Source organism: Suricata suricatta, chromosome 3 (genome assembly GCF_006229205.1).
Source record: "Suricata suricatta isolate VVHF042 chromosome 3, meerkat_22Aug2017_6uvM2_HiC, whole genome shotgun sequence".
Taxonomy (NCBI): domain Eukaryota; kingdom Metazoa; phylum Chordata; class Mammalia; order Carnivora; family Herpestidae; genus Suricata; species Suricata suricatta.
In genome coordinates this window covers 159,131-174,462 of record NC_043702.1, presented here as the reverse complement: position 1 = coordinate 174,462, position 15,332 = coordinate 159,131, and the positions used below count along the sequence as shown (strand labels likewise).

The window sequence follows — 15,332 nt, the reverse complement described above, 5'->3', positions numbered from 1 at the left end:
CACCCACTCTTGTGACCAGGACTCCCGCCTCCCAACAAGGGACCCTGTGACTGTGTCGTGGGCCTTCTGGGACAGACTGGGACAGTCTTGTCTCCAGTACCCTTGCCATGCGACTGCCCTGTTCCCAGCTTCCAGGACGAGGCTGAGGGGGGGGGCTGTCACTACCCACCCAGTGCATGGTCAAGCAAGCCAGGGAGGGGCAGAGAGAGAGAGAGAGACAAGCCCAAGCAGGCTCTGCACTGTCAGCATAGAACTCAACACAGGGCTCCTCACCAACTGTGAGATCATGGCCAAAACCAAGAGTTGGATGCCCAATGGACTGAGCCACCAGGGGCCACTGGTTTTGGGTCTTAAGAAACCTAGCCGACTGTTCTGTGAAAGCACAAAGCAGCCAACGATGGTGCGGTCAGGCCATCCCTGGGGGCAGTGGGGACCCCTGTCGCTCCAGTCTGTCCCTGTGTGTGGTTCCTGATAGCTCTTGTCGCCCACTGGTGGGTCCTTGAGTTCTGACCTCAAAGGCACTGCGCAGCCAGGGTGGACAGAACCAGCCCTTTCGGATGGACAGTTGCCTGAGGCCACACTGTGCTGTCAGCAGGGTCTTCTGCAAGCACAGGACACAGAACTGTGCCTCTAGGACAGTCCTTTGTGACCTGAGAGCCATAGAGCCGCTAGCCACACTCACCTGTCATTTCCTTTCTCCCCTCTGAGGTGCCCCCTGAGGAGCAGGACCCCCTGCCATGTAGGACTTATGGCCCCGTGCAGGTGCTGCCCAGGCCCCACAGAACTGTCTTGTTACCTCTTATAATGCAGCGGTCACCGAGATACCACACCTTGGCCACAGTCCCTCTGGATGGGGGCCCCCGCCACACTGCCCGGCACTGTGCTGGCCCCGGCCCTGAATCTGTGCCGCTAGACTGTGCAAAGGAGCTACGACAGGCCAACGCAGAGGTGCTCAGGACCCAGTGGTGGCTGCTGGCAAAGTTGTGGTGGGTACCCTGCAGGCCTTGCGCGGGGGGCCTGGTTGGCCCTCTAAGACAGCCTCTCTCTCCTGCCCCCTGCTGCTAAGGAGAGAACTGCTCCACAGGACGTTTGCAAAGTCATTTTTATTCCCATAAAAGATTGAGGAGAGTTTCAGCCGATCGCCATTTCAATGAGACTGCTTGGACGGGGGCATCGAGCTCAGTCAGACACACGCAGCTGCGCTGGGATCTCGGGGTCCAAGTGGCGGACGCCTGCTTGCTGGGCGCTTGGAGTCCCCGCGCCTCATGATGGGCCGCTGGTGCCTGGTCCTCGTATGCACACGGCGTCGGGACGGCCGCCTCCTGGGCACCTCTGCCCTGAGGGCCGCTGCGAGTCTACTTCCACAGCTCCCCCAGCGGCCTGTGCGCCACGGCCTGGATGGTGTCCATGGAGAGGGCGTGGATCTCCTCGTGGACGTCTTCGATGCTTTTGGAGGCGTCGATCATCTGTTCCCACAGAGGGGTGGGGAGTAGGAAAAGAGGGTGGTTAATGCTGCTCGTGGTCCCACTACTAGTGGGGGCTTCCACCAGGGCCGGCTCCAGAAGGGCCCTGCGCCCTCCCCTCTGCCCTCAGCTTGGGAGGGTGGGCATTGCTTGCGTCCTGGGGACCGAGGCGTCCTGCAGTCCCGCCATGCCCCAATGCAGGAGGAGCACCCAGGCCTGCTCCTGATCAGCCCCTACCCCGCCCCACCCTGACGGGTCCACTTGGGAGCACGCAGAGGGGGCAGGGAGAGCAGGGCCCCCCACACCGAGCCTCCGCCCAGAGGTCAGGCAAGTCATGCACCAAAGCCGAGCCTGGGAAGCCGGCTGTGTGCTGACAGACCGGGCTCCCAGTCGCACATGCCTACTCGCACGTGCAGTGATTTCATGAGGTCCGAGCACAGGAGTCCCAATGACTTCCTCCCCAGCCGAGACCCCACACCGGCGACCCCTTCCTGAAGGCCTTCTGGAATGCTCTTTGCACCCTGCGTGCCAGGTATGAACTCGCACACGGGTGCACCACACATGTACAAACACACACTGATGTAACATGTATAAACTCACACACAGGTGTAACACACGTACAAACTTGCACATGGGTGTAACACACACAAATTCGCATATGGGTGTACCCCACACGTGTATAAACTCACAAACGGGTGTACCCCACACCTATAAATTCACACACAGCCTATCACACAGAACCTTCTACATCTCTAACCCTCGGAGCGCCTGGTAACAGCCACAGCACAGCACCCACAAGCGCCCTTGGTCCCTGGGCGAGGATCTAGAATAGCTTTCTCCACAAGAAGGAACCAGGAAATCTGGGGACACTGCCGAGTCTAGAGCTGGGCTGGGAAAGTACAGGATAAATCCAGAAAATATTAATATGCTGGCAAGGAGACAGTGTGACAGGAGCTGCAGGGACAGGGGTCCCACGGGCCAGACCTTGGCGGAACAGGCTGACAGCATAAGATGGGAAGACACGAGTCTGTACAGACACAGATGTACAGGTGACCTGGAAATCTGATGAGCGATGACACTTTTCAGTGGTTTTGAAGAATCTCGTCACAAAATACTATTAGTTACAGACGGAGAGTCACGTCACAATGGAGCCTGGCAAGCGCCCCTGGAGGTAATCGTCACCAGTACAAGCGCATCGCTCAGCCGGACGGCAGCAGGAGCTCCTGTCACCTGCAGTGACACGGGCAGGCCCAGGGGGTGTCCCGCCGAGTGAAGCAGGTCAGAGACACTGTATGACTTCACGTGTACGTGGAGTCTAAACAACAAGCGAACCAAAAGCAGGAGGAGACCCGTAAATGCAGAGAACGCACTGGGGGCTGGACTGACAGGTGCAGAGGAGAGGGGGGCCGGGGTAAATGAGCCACGGGACGGAAGGCCCTGCCTGGGGACACAGCCAGTGGCACAGGCTGGCCTAGTCATGACGTTGTACACTAACCTAACAGCGAGTGTCGGCTGCACTTGGACACAAATCAATACCCAACAAAGTGGACATCACTAGGAGCGGGACAGGCTGCAGCCCTACTCGGCATGCAGGGCGCACTGGGAGGCCAGCAGCCCACTCACTCCACGCTGCCAGCGACGTGTGACCTGAATCCTGGCTCCTGGTAACAGGAGAGGCCGTCCGAGACTCCCTACCACAACTGCTGCAAAGCTTCTAGAGTGTCCGTGTCATGAAAGTCACAGGCTAAGACCAGAGATGTGACTGTACACCGGGTCATTTGTTAAAAAGGACGTGAGTGGGACCGGGGGGGGGGGGCCTGGGGGCCCAATGGTGTTGTGTTGAAGTTTAGACAGCACACAGCAGGGGGCAGGTGTCAGGTACGGATTGTTCTCCAATGGTCCTGGGAAAGAGCTTTATGTACTGTACTTGCAAGCTGTAACCTCTTTTTGTCATATGCTTAAACACCTTTTAAAAACAATGCTTAAAAAGTTAATTTCCCAATAAACAAAAGCTGAGAATTCTATGCCAAGAGACCCACCCTACAGAAACATTACAGAATGTTAAAGCTAGAGGAAGCAATACAAGATGAAAGCTCAGGAGTCTGGGATGGACAAGGGCTCCTGTGCCGGTCACATTCCTGATCACTCACATTCCTGATCACAGACCTTTCCGTCTTGTTCCTTGTAGATGTTGAAAAGTATTCTAAATTCAGAATAACTTAGACCTCGTAGAACTGACACAAGAAAACAAATGGAGCAGAGCTTCAGAATTTCTGCACATGATATAATCAATCAGTATAAAAATGGGGCTATTTGGAAGTTGATTATATCAAATAAACTTAAAGGGATTATCCAGAGCTTCCATTTACAGAAAAATGCCCCGCTCAACCCCTAGCTCTGATGTGAATACGTGGAACAGAAAAGAAAGGCCGAGTACAGGCATCCCCTGCTTTGCAGAAGCCTGGGAGACTACGTTAGGACCTGTCTCGCTAACCAAGAGAAATCAGCCAGGATTCGCTTTACCCGACAAGGCTAAAAGCACCCCGCGCAGCCTTGCAGCAGGAGGCCCACCGGGCTCCCGTCCGGAAGCGCCTGGCCACCAACTCTCTCCCGTGCCAGCAAGTATCTGGGCTTCCCGTCGATGGATTATGGGCGTCTCTGAGCAAGCTGGGTCACAAGGGCCTAGGAGAGGTGATTTCTGGGTCTGGGAACCAAAAACTGCTCCCTATAAATTAACGATGATTTTGCCTCTTTGCTTGATGCCACGCTCCCTTGCGGACAGTGTCCTCTTGCGAAGCAGGGAACTCACCCCGACGCCAGAGGCGTGGGAATCCATGCAGAGGATGGGGCAGGGCCACAGACAGGTAGCTTGAGAGGGCAGATGAACCAGACAAGAAGGCCAAACTAGGAGTCAAAGCCAACAGCTGCAGCCCTGCCCCAGAGCAGCAGGGGTGCAGCCCGTCTCAGTGGTGAAAGCTGTCCATAGTTATGAAAACCCACATTCTCCTTCCCAGGGCCACCTCTGGCCACACAGGGACAAGGGTGGGCCCAGGCGACCAGGGTACGCTCACACAAGGTGCTTCCGGGGATGGGTGAGTGCAGGGAACAGTGGGGAGGGGGCCGCTCTGGTGTCCACGGGGAGGGGGAAGTGGGGCTGGCCGCTGGGACTGGGTCAGGTGCCAGAGCAGCATGCAAGGCGGAGGGAGCAGGGCTGAGGGGCACTGAGCACGCAGAGACGGCCGAGTATGACAGGGCTGAGCTGCATGGGTGTAAGCCTGCGGGTGAGGCCTGGGCCTGGGGGTCAGTGTGGAGACAGGACATCTCCACAGAGGAGAGGAGGAAAGGCCCCTTCCGGGGCTGGGAGGGAGGGAGCAAAGGACTCCCAGGACTGGAGGAGAACAGACTGAGGGCTGAGCCCAAACCAGCTGGGTAGGACTTTCGAGATTACAGGTGGAGCAGAGCCAGCAAGCCTGAGTGCCGCTTGGGGGTGACAAACGGAAGGCGGGGGCGCCTGAGTGGCTCAGTCAGTTGAGGGTCTGACGTTTGGTTTCAGCTCAGGTCATGATCTCACAGCTTGTGGGATCGAGTCTCTTGATGGGGCTCTGTGCTGGCAGTGAGAAGCCTGCTTGGGATTCTGCCTCTCCCCTCTCTCTGCCCCTCCCCTGCTCATGCTGTTTTTCAAAATAATAACCTTAGGGGCGCCTGGGGGGCTCAGTTGTTTTAAGTGTCCGATTTTGGCTTAGGTCATGATCTCATGGTTCGTGGGGTGCAGTCCCAAATCGGGCTCTGTGCTGACAGCTCGGAGCCTGGAGCCTGCTTTGGATTCTGTGTCTCCCTCTCTCTCTGCCCCTCCCCTGCATGTGTTCTCCCTCTCTCTCTCTCTCAAAAATAAACCTTAAAAAATATAAAACAGGGGCACCTGTGTGGCTCAGTTGGTTGAGTGTCTGACTTCAACTCAGGTCATGATCTCATAGTTCATGGGTTCAAGCCCCACGTCAGGCTCTGTGCTGACAGCTCAGAGCCTGGAGCCTGATTCCAATTCTGTGTCTCTTTCTCTCTCTGCTCCTTCCCTGTTCATGCTCTGTCTCTCTCAAATAAATGTAAAAAAACACTTTTTTTAAAATATAAAACAAAAACACAAAATAAACTAACTTAAAAAAACAAGGGAAGGCAAAGCAAGGTGGGACTCGTGGGTGGCATGCTCCGGTGACAAGCCAGCAGAGGAGCCCTGGCCACACGAGGCTGTGTCTGGGAGCCGCCATCTGGCAAACTCTCGACTCACCCGCCAGGCACGATTCCCGAGTTGTGCACAATGGCGGAGGGCTGGGGGCCGCTGTGCGGGGGACCCTGGAGGCACCCCGGGCCCCGGTGGGCATCTCCGCTGGGCAGTGGGCCTCTGAGCCGCTTTCCGGCGGCGACGCCTAGAGACACCCTCACCTTCCAGTTCAGAGTCTCATCTGCCAGCAGCTGATGGAAGCGACGCAGCGCCCGCTCCTGGAACTTTCCGTTCTCGTAGCGCTCGCGGCCGAACTCTCCCCGCGCGGCGGCCTCCGCCAGCCCTAACTGAAGGAACACCACCAGGTCCGGCTTCGGGAGGCCCACATCCGGCTGCTTGCACCAGTCCAGAGAAAAGTTCTGGCAACAGAGACCCCGACAGTTAGAGAAAGAAGCTTAATGGGGTCTAATTTTTGGTTTCGAAATTCTTAACAAAGGGGGAAAACAAGCTAATGCTTGTCTGATAGCAAAGGAACTCACTTCAAGCACGCCCTTAAATGGATTTGGAGTCAATCTACGTGTGAAAGCACAAGACCAATCCAACAGTTCCTGACAGAACAGGCCACTGTGGCCCTGACTGAAGGAGGGCGTCAGGAAAGGGCGCCCGGCTTTTCTGAGGCGGGATTATGTTCGTGAGAAGCTGCTTTGGGGTGTGAGCTGAACACTCATGACGGAGCCAGTGACGTGGCGGGGCGTCAGGTCAGAGACCCGAGGGTTCTGAGGCAGCGGCCGGTGCTGGCCTTGCCGCCTTCTCTGCCGTGTACGCGTGAACGTTTCTAACAAAAAGCAGAATGAACGGGCAGCGTGGTCACCACCGTGCTCCCCACAGAACGACAAGCGCACAGCATGGGCGGGGGGGGGGTGCGGGGACAGGCAGGAAAATACACAGAAAGCACTCAGACCCCCGCCACACTCCAAAAACAAGACGCAGATGGGGGTGGGGAGATGCCAGTGGGCAACGCACACAACACCCCGCCTGCTCTTCCTGCCAGCAGCGAGCTGGTCAGCCTGGTGCCGAGAAGGACCCTACGAGACCCAGAGGCGTTTTCTGAACACACCCAGAGTCGGCACCTGCCATTGCCACGCGAGGCCCAGACGGCACTCACCTCCTTGGCGCTGGTGAAGGCGACACCAGAAAACGCGTATCTGTCAACCACGAGCGTGACGCCTTGGCTCAACTTCTTCTTGATTAACGGCCTAAAAGACAGAGCGCTTGTGAACCCGGGCTCGCGGGCCCAGAGAACAGAGCTGACCGGTCCAGAAACCCACGCGCGCCGCGAGGGGACCACAGCGCAGCGGTCTGGAACTATTTCTATTCAGAAGAGCTCTGGGTCTTCTCTTCAGAAGGTGCCGTGGGAGTGCTGCCAGCCAAGCCCAACATGGAAAATACAAGTCCACAAAAGCGTCACGGACACAAGTGACAAAGGCAGATGAGCAGAGGAAGGCACGGGCGGTCTGGGCGGGGGTACACGGGGGACAGGTCGCCCCGCTGAAAAGAAGTAGAGGCCAGGAGGGCGAAGGAGCAGATGCAGCCAGGTGACATGGTGGCACTCGCCACCAGAAGCCTGGAGGACGAGGACGCACAGGTGGCCAAGGGAGTCCTCACCCAGTGACAGCTGCTCAGCTGCTATACCCCTGCCCCGAGATCTCAGGTAGCTGGGCGCTGAGGGCCTGACACTAGCAGGAAGTGTCACTTGCACTGTTGTGGACAAAGGTGTCCGTTATCTGTGGCTTCAGGAAGCTCAAGAATGGCAGGGAGGGGGAGGCATGGCACCGGCAGGAAGGCGCGGGTCCCACCGCGCATTACCTGTAACTGCCCGTTATTAAAGCAGCGACCCGAGAGAGGGCAGAAGTGGGTGTGTGGCGCAGGAACCTTTTCATATGTCTTGGCCTCATAAAACCACTTAATCTTTTATGTATTCAAAAACTAAAATTAAATCAACGTGGAGAAAAAACCCTAAAATCACACACAAAGTCAAATGAACTTGTGTCCCAGATGAATACACCTTGAGGAGGGGAAAATCCCGCCCCCAGGGACCTGCGAATAGAGTGCTCAATGTGCCCTTGTTCTTTTTGTAAATTAAATTTTGAGAGAGAGTGCAAGAGGAGAGGAGCAGAGAGAGAGGAAGAGAGAGGATGCCAAGCAGGCTCCATGCTGTCAGCACAGAGGCCGATACGGGGCTCGAGTTTATGAACAGTGAGAGCATGACCTGAGCCGAGATCCAGGGTCAGATGCTTAACCGAGTGAGCTGCCCTGGCGTCCCCAATGTGCCCTTGTTCTAAGGGCGGAGCTGCAGACCAGCCCTGGCCTCTACGCCAGCTGTTACAGGCAGGTGTGCCGACGATGCCGCGCTCTGGGAAGAGCATGGTGCTGGGTGAGATGAACAGGCGTCGGCGCGAACTCGTGGGTTTTAGCACAAATACAGAAAGAGACGCAGATGAAGAGAAGCTTGTCTGAGGTCCAACCACAGCAGGAACCTAGAGGCAGCGACACTCACTACCAGCGAGCACCCAGCACCCGGATGCTGGTTTTGAGATCGTCTCCACGAAATGGAAAAGAACAGCTGGTCCCTGGGCTGGAGCAGGAGAAAACTGAAGGGAAGACCGAATATCTTATTCTACCAAAAAGTTCTCAAAGGATGAGGGCTTAGAACAGATCAAAGGGACACAGGAGCCAATGTAAAGAGACTCCCAGAGGCCAGATTTGGAATAATCTAAATATCAAAATAATTAACAGTGTAACCCACTAAATACAAAGAATTTGGGAGTCCATACTGATGACAGACAGATGGGTGATTGAAGGAGGAGACAGGAAAACTCCTCCGTAACAGAGAAGGCCAACTAATAAATGTATAAGTGATGGAATTAGAAAAGTCACCTTCTGAAATCAGAACAGACCCAGGCAGGATTATTAATGAACGCTACAGTAGGAAATCCGAGTTTGCTAAAAAAGGGGACATTTATGCACTTTTGTAGTACCTCCCCTAGGGACTACTTAGAACAGGAGAGTCTCTTGGGGGAACGGCCTGGCCAGGGCCCCTTTCACAAGCAGTCCAGGGACGGCCCAACTGTACTGTGTCACTCCTGGCTCATCCTAAAGACGACCGACCCAGGGTCACTTCTACAGTATCCTTGCCAAAAATACAAACCCAAATCTTCTTGTGAGCGAACGAACATCAGACAAACCCTAAATTTGTAAAATAAATGACCTATAACTTTTAAAAAGTAAGCAAATGATTAATGCAAACGTGGCAAAATATTACCAACAGGCGAAGCTTTGGAGAGGCATACGGGACTTCTTGGCACTGTTCTTGCAACTCTTCCAATTGGCTGAAAGCATTCTTAAAAACTTAAAAAGAGTAGGAGATTGCTCAATTGTTACGGGAAGTAAAAGAAATCCTTAATTTCCAGTACAGAACTCCCGTGTGGCATGGTGTTTGAGGTGCTCCTGGAGGGTGGGTGGGGGTCGGCAAACAGAGATGGGGACGGAAATGGGCGCTGTTCCCATCCTGTGAGGGGACCGTAACATATTCTGCGCCCCCGAACTATACAAAAGCCAGAAGACAAGTATCTCTGGGTACTAGCAATTGATTCGATTAAGAAGCAGAGCAAAAAAGGTGGACAATGAAAGGGCTGGAGGAAATAACCAGTTTCCTCACAAAGTGCTTCAGAACAGCCCAGGCTCACGGGGCGCTCACTCCCGGGCCTGCCTGGCCAGCTCTACTTGACCCTCACCCTGATCTACACAACGTGCCACCATGGCCACCACACTGACAAGGAAGCTGGGCTGAGAGGGGCTGCGCGGGGCCAAGGTCACACAGCTGGTGGGTGATGGTGCCAGGTGTGAACCAGGCATCTGACCTGTCCTCCAAGGACTTTCACATCTGACTGACCAAATGATAATGGCGGGAATGACCCAAAGGAGGAGCCACGCTACACACAAGCCTGTGGACCAGGCACAAGAGCACTGGGAAGTGGAGTCAGCATTATTTTTCATCATTAAGTGGACTTACCTTATTTTTCTACAAAGCCACAAAAGGCAAAGTCAGACCAATTACGTCCATAAATTCCAGATGTATTAAAAAAACATAACAACGATCTCTTCTAATACTTGGAGTGGGAACACCTTTCCAAATAAAACACAGGTGGAGCCAGAAGAAAGCAGTGCAGGCTTGCTTGTGGGGGGGGGGGTGGCAATGCAAAGCCGTCAGCAGGCATCTGGCTGCATCTACTGTGAACAGCCTTTCTGGAGAGCTCCCCAGAGCAACAGGAAAGTCAGAGCTCTGCAGGCCAGAAGCAGAAAGGAAGTTATGAGATGGTTTTATGGGAGGATCCCTCTTATTTATGTTAGAAAACAGTTCCAGTGACACAGGTGTATATAAATGGACACAACAGCATCTGAAAGCACACACCACAGGCACCAGATAAAAGTTAAATGCTGAGAAAAGAGGAGTAAGAGGAGGTTAAAAAAAAGGAGTAAGAGAAGGTAAACTGTGAACTTCTGTTACCAATGTGTCAACATCAGCTTATCCACTGTAACAAATGTCAACCCACTGATCTAAGACCAATAATAGGAGAAATGGAGGAGGGGGGAGGGACAGGGATGTGGGGAACTCTGAACTTTTCACCAGCTTTTCTGTATACCTAAACCTACCCTAAAAAATAAAGTCTATTAATAATAAACTAAAAGGTGGCAAGGCAGGAAAAAGAAAGAGCATTAATTAGTGCTTTTGGGGACTACAGAGCTCTAAGACCTGAGGTCACTGGGGACAGGCCTGACACCTGTCAAAATGTCCTTCCTGGCATTACTGCCACCACCCTTCAGAATCGAGAGCTGCATCACCCAGGCTCAAGGAAGAAGCACAACACCAGGAAGGGGCAGCACAAAGGTAGGTTTTACACTTGCTCCCAGCGGTTGGCGGAGAAAAGGAGATGCACTGAGTGATCTTCCACCTCACTCTTCTTTTCCAAATAAGAACTCAGAAGTTTGCCAATTTCAGTTGATCTTTCTAAAACAAAAAGAGAGAGAGAGAACAAAGTGAGGCCAGGGTCTCCACCTAAATTAGAACATAGCTGGGCCTGAACTTCTGGTCCCAGACTCAGGTTGAATCTTGTTTTATTGTCCCACGTGTGTATACAGGTGCAGACTTTCTCCTGAAGCCAAAGGAGCTTCCCTGAGAAAGGGCACACACGCTGGGATGAAAAATGCTTTAAGGGAATGAGGGTAGAAAGCAGTTATCTCAAAAGAAGTATTCATAAGATTCGCAGACTGCTTGGCTTAAAGATTAGATGGTATTCAAAACAGCATTTTCCTGTTTCCCTACCCGTTTTGTAAGCCGTACGGTGTTTTTGGATAACATAAGCACTGACGATATTTTCATAAGCACTTCTGAGAGCAATGCTTTACTTTACAAACTGAAAATATGCCATAACCCCACCCCCCACCCCCACCGAGAGGGCAAACAGCTATCCAGACACTGGGGTATGGACTACAAATCAGCGCCAGAACACTGCTGAGAGTGACATATCCGGTCGTAACCTTGCGACACCAGTCTCCTGTATGTACTACCACGTCACGACCCCGCTTTAGAAAGGGCCGGCGGGTCGTACATCCACTAGAGTCCCACAGAGCCGCACAAACACCAGGACTGCGAGCACCAGACCGAGCTGGTGCACGCACTGACCGCCCCGCGCGGCCCGCCGGCGCCACACCCACCCGGAAAGCGGAGCAGCTCGGCGCGGTGGCCCGAGGCGCACAGCGTGGCCACCAGCTTTCGGCCCTGCGTGCTCTTTCCCGCGCGGTCTACGCCCTCCAGCACTATGAGGGCCCCGCGACGGCCCGCCATCGTGGCGCTTTCCCGCCACGCGCCGCAGCCCCGTGACACCGAGCCCTATTGGCGGGCGTTCGCGAGTCGCGCTGGGATTGGCTGACAGGGGCGCGGTCGCAGTGCTCGCTGGGAAAAGCCGGTGGCCGCGGAGCGTGGTGGGTCAGGTTAAATGTCTGCGTCAGCAGTGCGCGCGGGGACGGGCTGAATGGGATCGCGTCAGCGGCGCGCTCTGGAATTGATTAAAGTGGGCCGTCTTCCCTGCCGCACGCTGGGATTGGCTGCTGGCCCGGGGGCGGGGCGAAGGCCCTTGGTCGCCCCGCCCCTTCCGGCGGACTCCCTGTCCGGGCAGCGGCTGCTGTGGCTTAGGGCTACGGCCTGGGCCGCGGGCGAACGGATCCCGCTCTCCAGCTGCAGCCGTGTCGTTCCGTGTCGCGACAGTCGCGGGAAGCGGTGGCATTGTCGCTGTTCTTGAAGCCCGGGCTGCACTTCAGAAGACGACGCAGGCGGCTATGGGAGAGGGACGGGCGCAGCTGTTGGCGCCGCCTTGTGCCCGACTCCTGCCGTGGGGGCGACGGCAAGGGGGGAACTTCAGGGCTGAGAGGAGCGCCTGGCCTTTGGAAAGTGCCTGGCCTTGTGTGCTATTGTCATGTTAGGGACTCCCGGGCCGGTTGGGGTGCTTCAGGTGAGACTTCGCTCCTGCGGAGTCCGCCGGCCTCGCCTGATGAGGCGCACTTCCGCCGTCGGGATCCCGCCCTCGTCACCGGCTTGTCTCCCGGGGCCCTACCTCGGTGCAGTCACTTTTTTGGGGCACACGCCCGGTGGTAAACAGCTGGGGGCACGTTTCCCGGAATAGCCTCAGTAACTGGATTAGAGTTTGCAGATTGGAGGCAGATGCAGCTAGAATTGTGGTGGTTCTGAACTTAAAACGCTGTTTTCTAGCGAGCCTTTTAGAGCACAGGCTTCCCTGCTGCAGCCCAGGAGACTGCCGAGGCTTCCCCGCACCACCCACGTCCTCGGCCGCGATTTCCCTGACCTTTCTCCCCAGGTCTCAGGGTTCGCACAACCCCCTGGTGCCGCTGTTATCCAAGACTCCTAGAGTCGCTTTATGTTAACAAAATTGATCTTTGCCTGAGTCGGTTCTCGGTTCTGGAAAGAGTGGTAGATTATATTAATATTCTAAATCTTTGCCTGATTCCTGGATACCGATCTTGGCTGTGTGACTTCCAAAGCTGCTGTGATCAGCTGACACGCGCACTTTAAAGCTAGAAGCTTTAAAAGCTGGTGTGTGGTTCGTCCATGCCATCTTTGCCACCCCCCTCCCCCCATGTGAGAAGACTATATGCAAGGTTACTACTGCTGTTTGTCTGTGCTGGATCCCAGAAGCAAAGGCAAGCAGCCACTGCAGCACCATCTAGGGAAAGCTCACTGGTTGATATAAAGGCTGGTGCTTAATGTCATAGGTAGGGAGTAACATCCCTTAGTTTGGGTCTCCTGTTCTGGAATGTCCATCTCCTCGAGCATCTGCAGGATGAGTTCACCAGGCTGCCAGGGAGGACTGTGTGTGCAACTTTTGAATCCATGGCCTTCCTGGTTGCCCGTGGAAATGGAGGAGCCTGGCTGTTGGAGTCTCCTATGCTAGGTGGTTGGGGGTGCCGTTTTGACTGCATAAATGGCTAAACTGGCACAAGTCCAGTGATATTTGTTGTTAAGACAGCATTTTTCGCATCCATGTCTCCCAACATGTCATGCCTCTCTAATACCAGGATGACTCTTAACTGCCCTCGCCAGAATCCCAGCCTCCCTGGGGCTTAAATCAGCAGGATATTTCATGATCTCACAGAACTTGGAGTCCAGAGCTAGGCAGCCAAGAACTGCTTCCTCTGCTTGGTGATGTTCAAGGTCAGGCCCACATTTTAGCAGTTCTACTTTTACCCTGTGGTCACAGGGTGACTTCTGCCTCTTCACGCATTCAGTGGTGATCTCTGGGCCCTGCCGTGGGCAGAGGAGAACCTTTCTGCTCTGCTGCACTGAGTCAGGTCTCAGGCCTGATTTTCATCATGGGCCCTGGATCTGTGAGCCCTCTTCACAAGACCATGGAGGCCTCGGGTGGGCACAGGATATCCACTTCATGGACGAAATTACAGGCTTCTGAGACAGGTGAAATAAAATGGGTTGTAAGTTGACACTGGCTGGTGGTCATGTGGGACGTCTTAGGTCCTCTCTACTCTTATGTGTTTGAGATCGTCCATTAAAAAACAAAGAGACCTGGGGTGCTTGGCTGGCTCACAGTTGGTGGAGCATGTGACTCTTAATCTCGGGGTTGTGAGGTCGAGCCCCACATTGGGTGTAAAGGTTACTTAAATTCTTTAAAAAATATCAAGACCCTTTTACTGGTCCTGTTTCTCAGGTGTGTTGTGCCTTCCTCCTCACAGGACCATGTCAGACACTGGTGCTGTGCAGCAAAGACTGTGTGTTAGCTGGGGTGCTGAAGTCCCACAGAGCGGGCGGCTCAAAACGGCGCCGGTCTTTCTACAGCACAGGTGCAGAGAGAGATCTCTGGTGTCTCTTCCTTCTCCAGATATAGTCGCATTGTGGGCTAGGATTCAACCTATGAATTTGGGGGGGTATTCAGTCCATAGCACTCACCTACTTCCAGAAGACTGTGCTGGGTACATCCGTGTCTTACTAGACTTCATTCCCAGCCCCACTAGCAGTTAGATGTGGCCAGGTAACTGCCAGTTAAGTGAATAGAGGGGCGCCCAGGTGGCTCAGTTGGTTAAGCAGCTGACTTTGCCCTAGGCCACAATCTGACAGTTCATGAATGCTGTCAACACAGAGCCTGCTTGAGATCCTTGGTCCTGCTCTCCCTGCCCCTCCCCCCTCAAAAATAAACATTTCAGAGTAAACGTGAGTAGACACAGTGTGTGCTCCTTGAGACAGTGAACAGTGCTCTCCCTCTGCCCACTGCTCCCCCTCATTGCAACCCAGCCACGACTGTGCTGATGGTGACAAAGCTCTCTGGGGGAGACACCGTGCTTGGAGGAACCTGGGCCCCAGAGGAGCCCAGGGAGCATGGCTGCCACATCCTGGACTCCACTTTCTTTCGGACTGTTACACAAGAAATAAAATTCTGTCTTTTCCAAGCCACTGGATTCGGTTGGGATTCTTTATGTTAGAGTGAGTGGCTTACTCTTCCCCCAAGTGTCCCCCAATTTTTCTCAATTAGGGACATTTTGATTGTCACAACTTAGGTCCTGACTGTACCTGGTGAGTAGAAGCCAGGGATGCTGTTGAGCACCCTACAAGGCACAGGACAGCCCGCCCCCAACCCACCTCCACAGCAGAGTTTTCTGGCCCCAAATGTCCATAGCCCTGAGGTTGAGAAACCCCGCCCTTAAGTACATCCCGGTAACAGCATACAGTAGGGGAGTCCCCTCTCTGGTAGTTTCCAGAAGAGGGTCTCCCTAAGAGGATTCATCACTTTTCTTAATGAATGAAGATAAATGACTATTTGGAAGAAGTTACCTTCTTTTTCTTTTTATTTATTCTTGAGAGAAGAGAGAGTGTGAGCAGGGGAGGGGCAGAGAGGGAGACACAGAATCCAAAGCAGGCTCCAGGCTCTGAGGGACGTAAAATGATAGAATTACAAATAGCCAGTGGATGTGGAAAAATATGTTTAGCCGCACATAAAGAAATGCAAATTAAAACACTGGTTGCTTTTTTGGTTCTCTCTCTTTTTTTTTTTTTTTCTATCATGTCAGTAAAG

The 15,332-nt window shown here is 54.1% G+C and overlaps 1 protein-coding gene across 1 annotated transcript; it reads right to left on the bottom strand.

Moving 5' to 3' along the window:
* Window positions 1-1,084: 1,084 nt before the first annotated feature.
* On the bottom strand, window positions 1,085-11,624 carry DTYMK (deoxythymidylate kinase). The gene is made up of 5 exons (XM_029933493.1): window positions 11,455-11,624; window positions 10,639-10,747; window positions 6,845-6,935; window positions 5,901-6,098; window positions 1,085-1,466 (listed from the first exon to the last, which is right to left on the bottom strand). Exons 1-5 carry the CDS (start codon window positions 11,582-11,584, stop codon window positions 1,356-1,358), a joined length of 639 nt encoding a protein of 212 aa, XP_029789353.1. The 5' UTR covers window positions 11,585-11,624; the 3' UTR covers window positions 1,085-1,355.
* Between the last annotated feature and the right edge of the window lie 3,708 nt (window positions 11,625-15,332).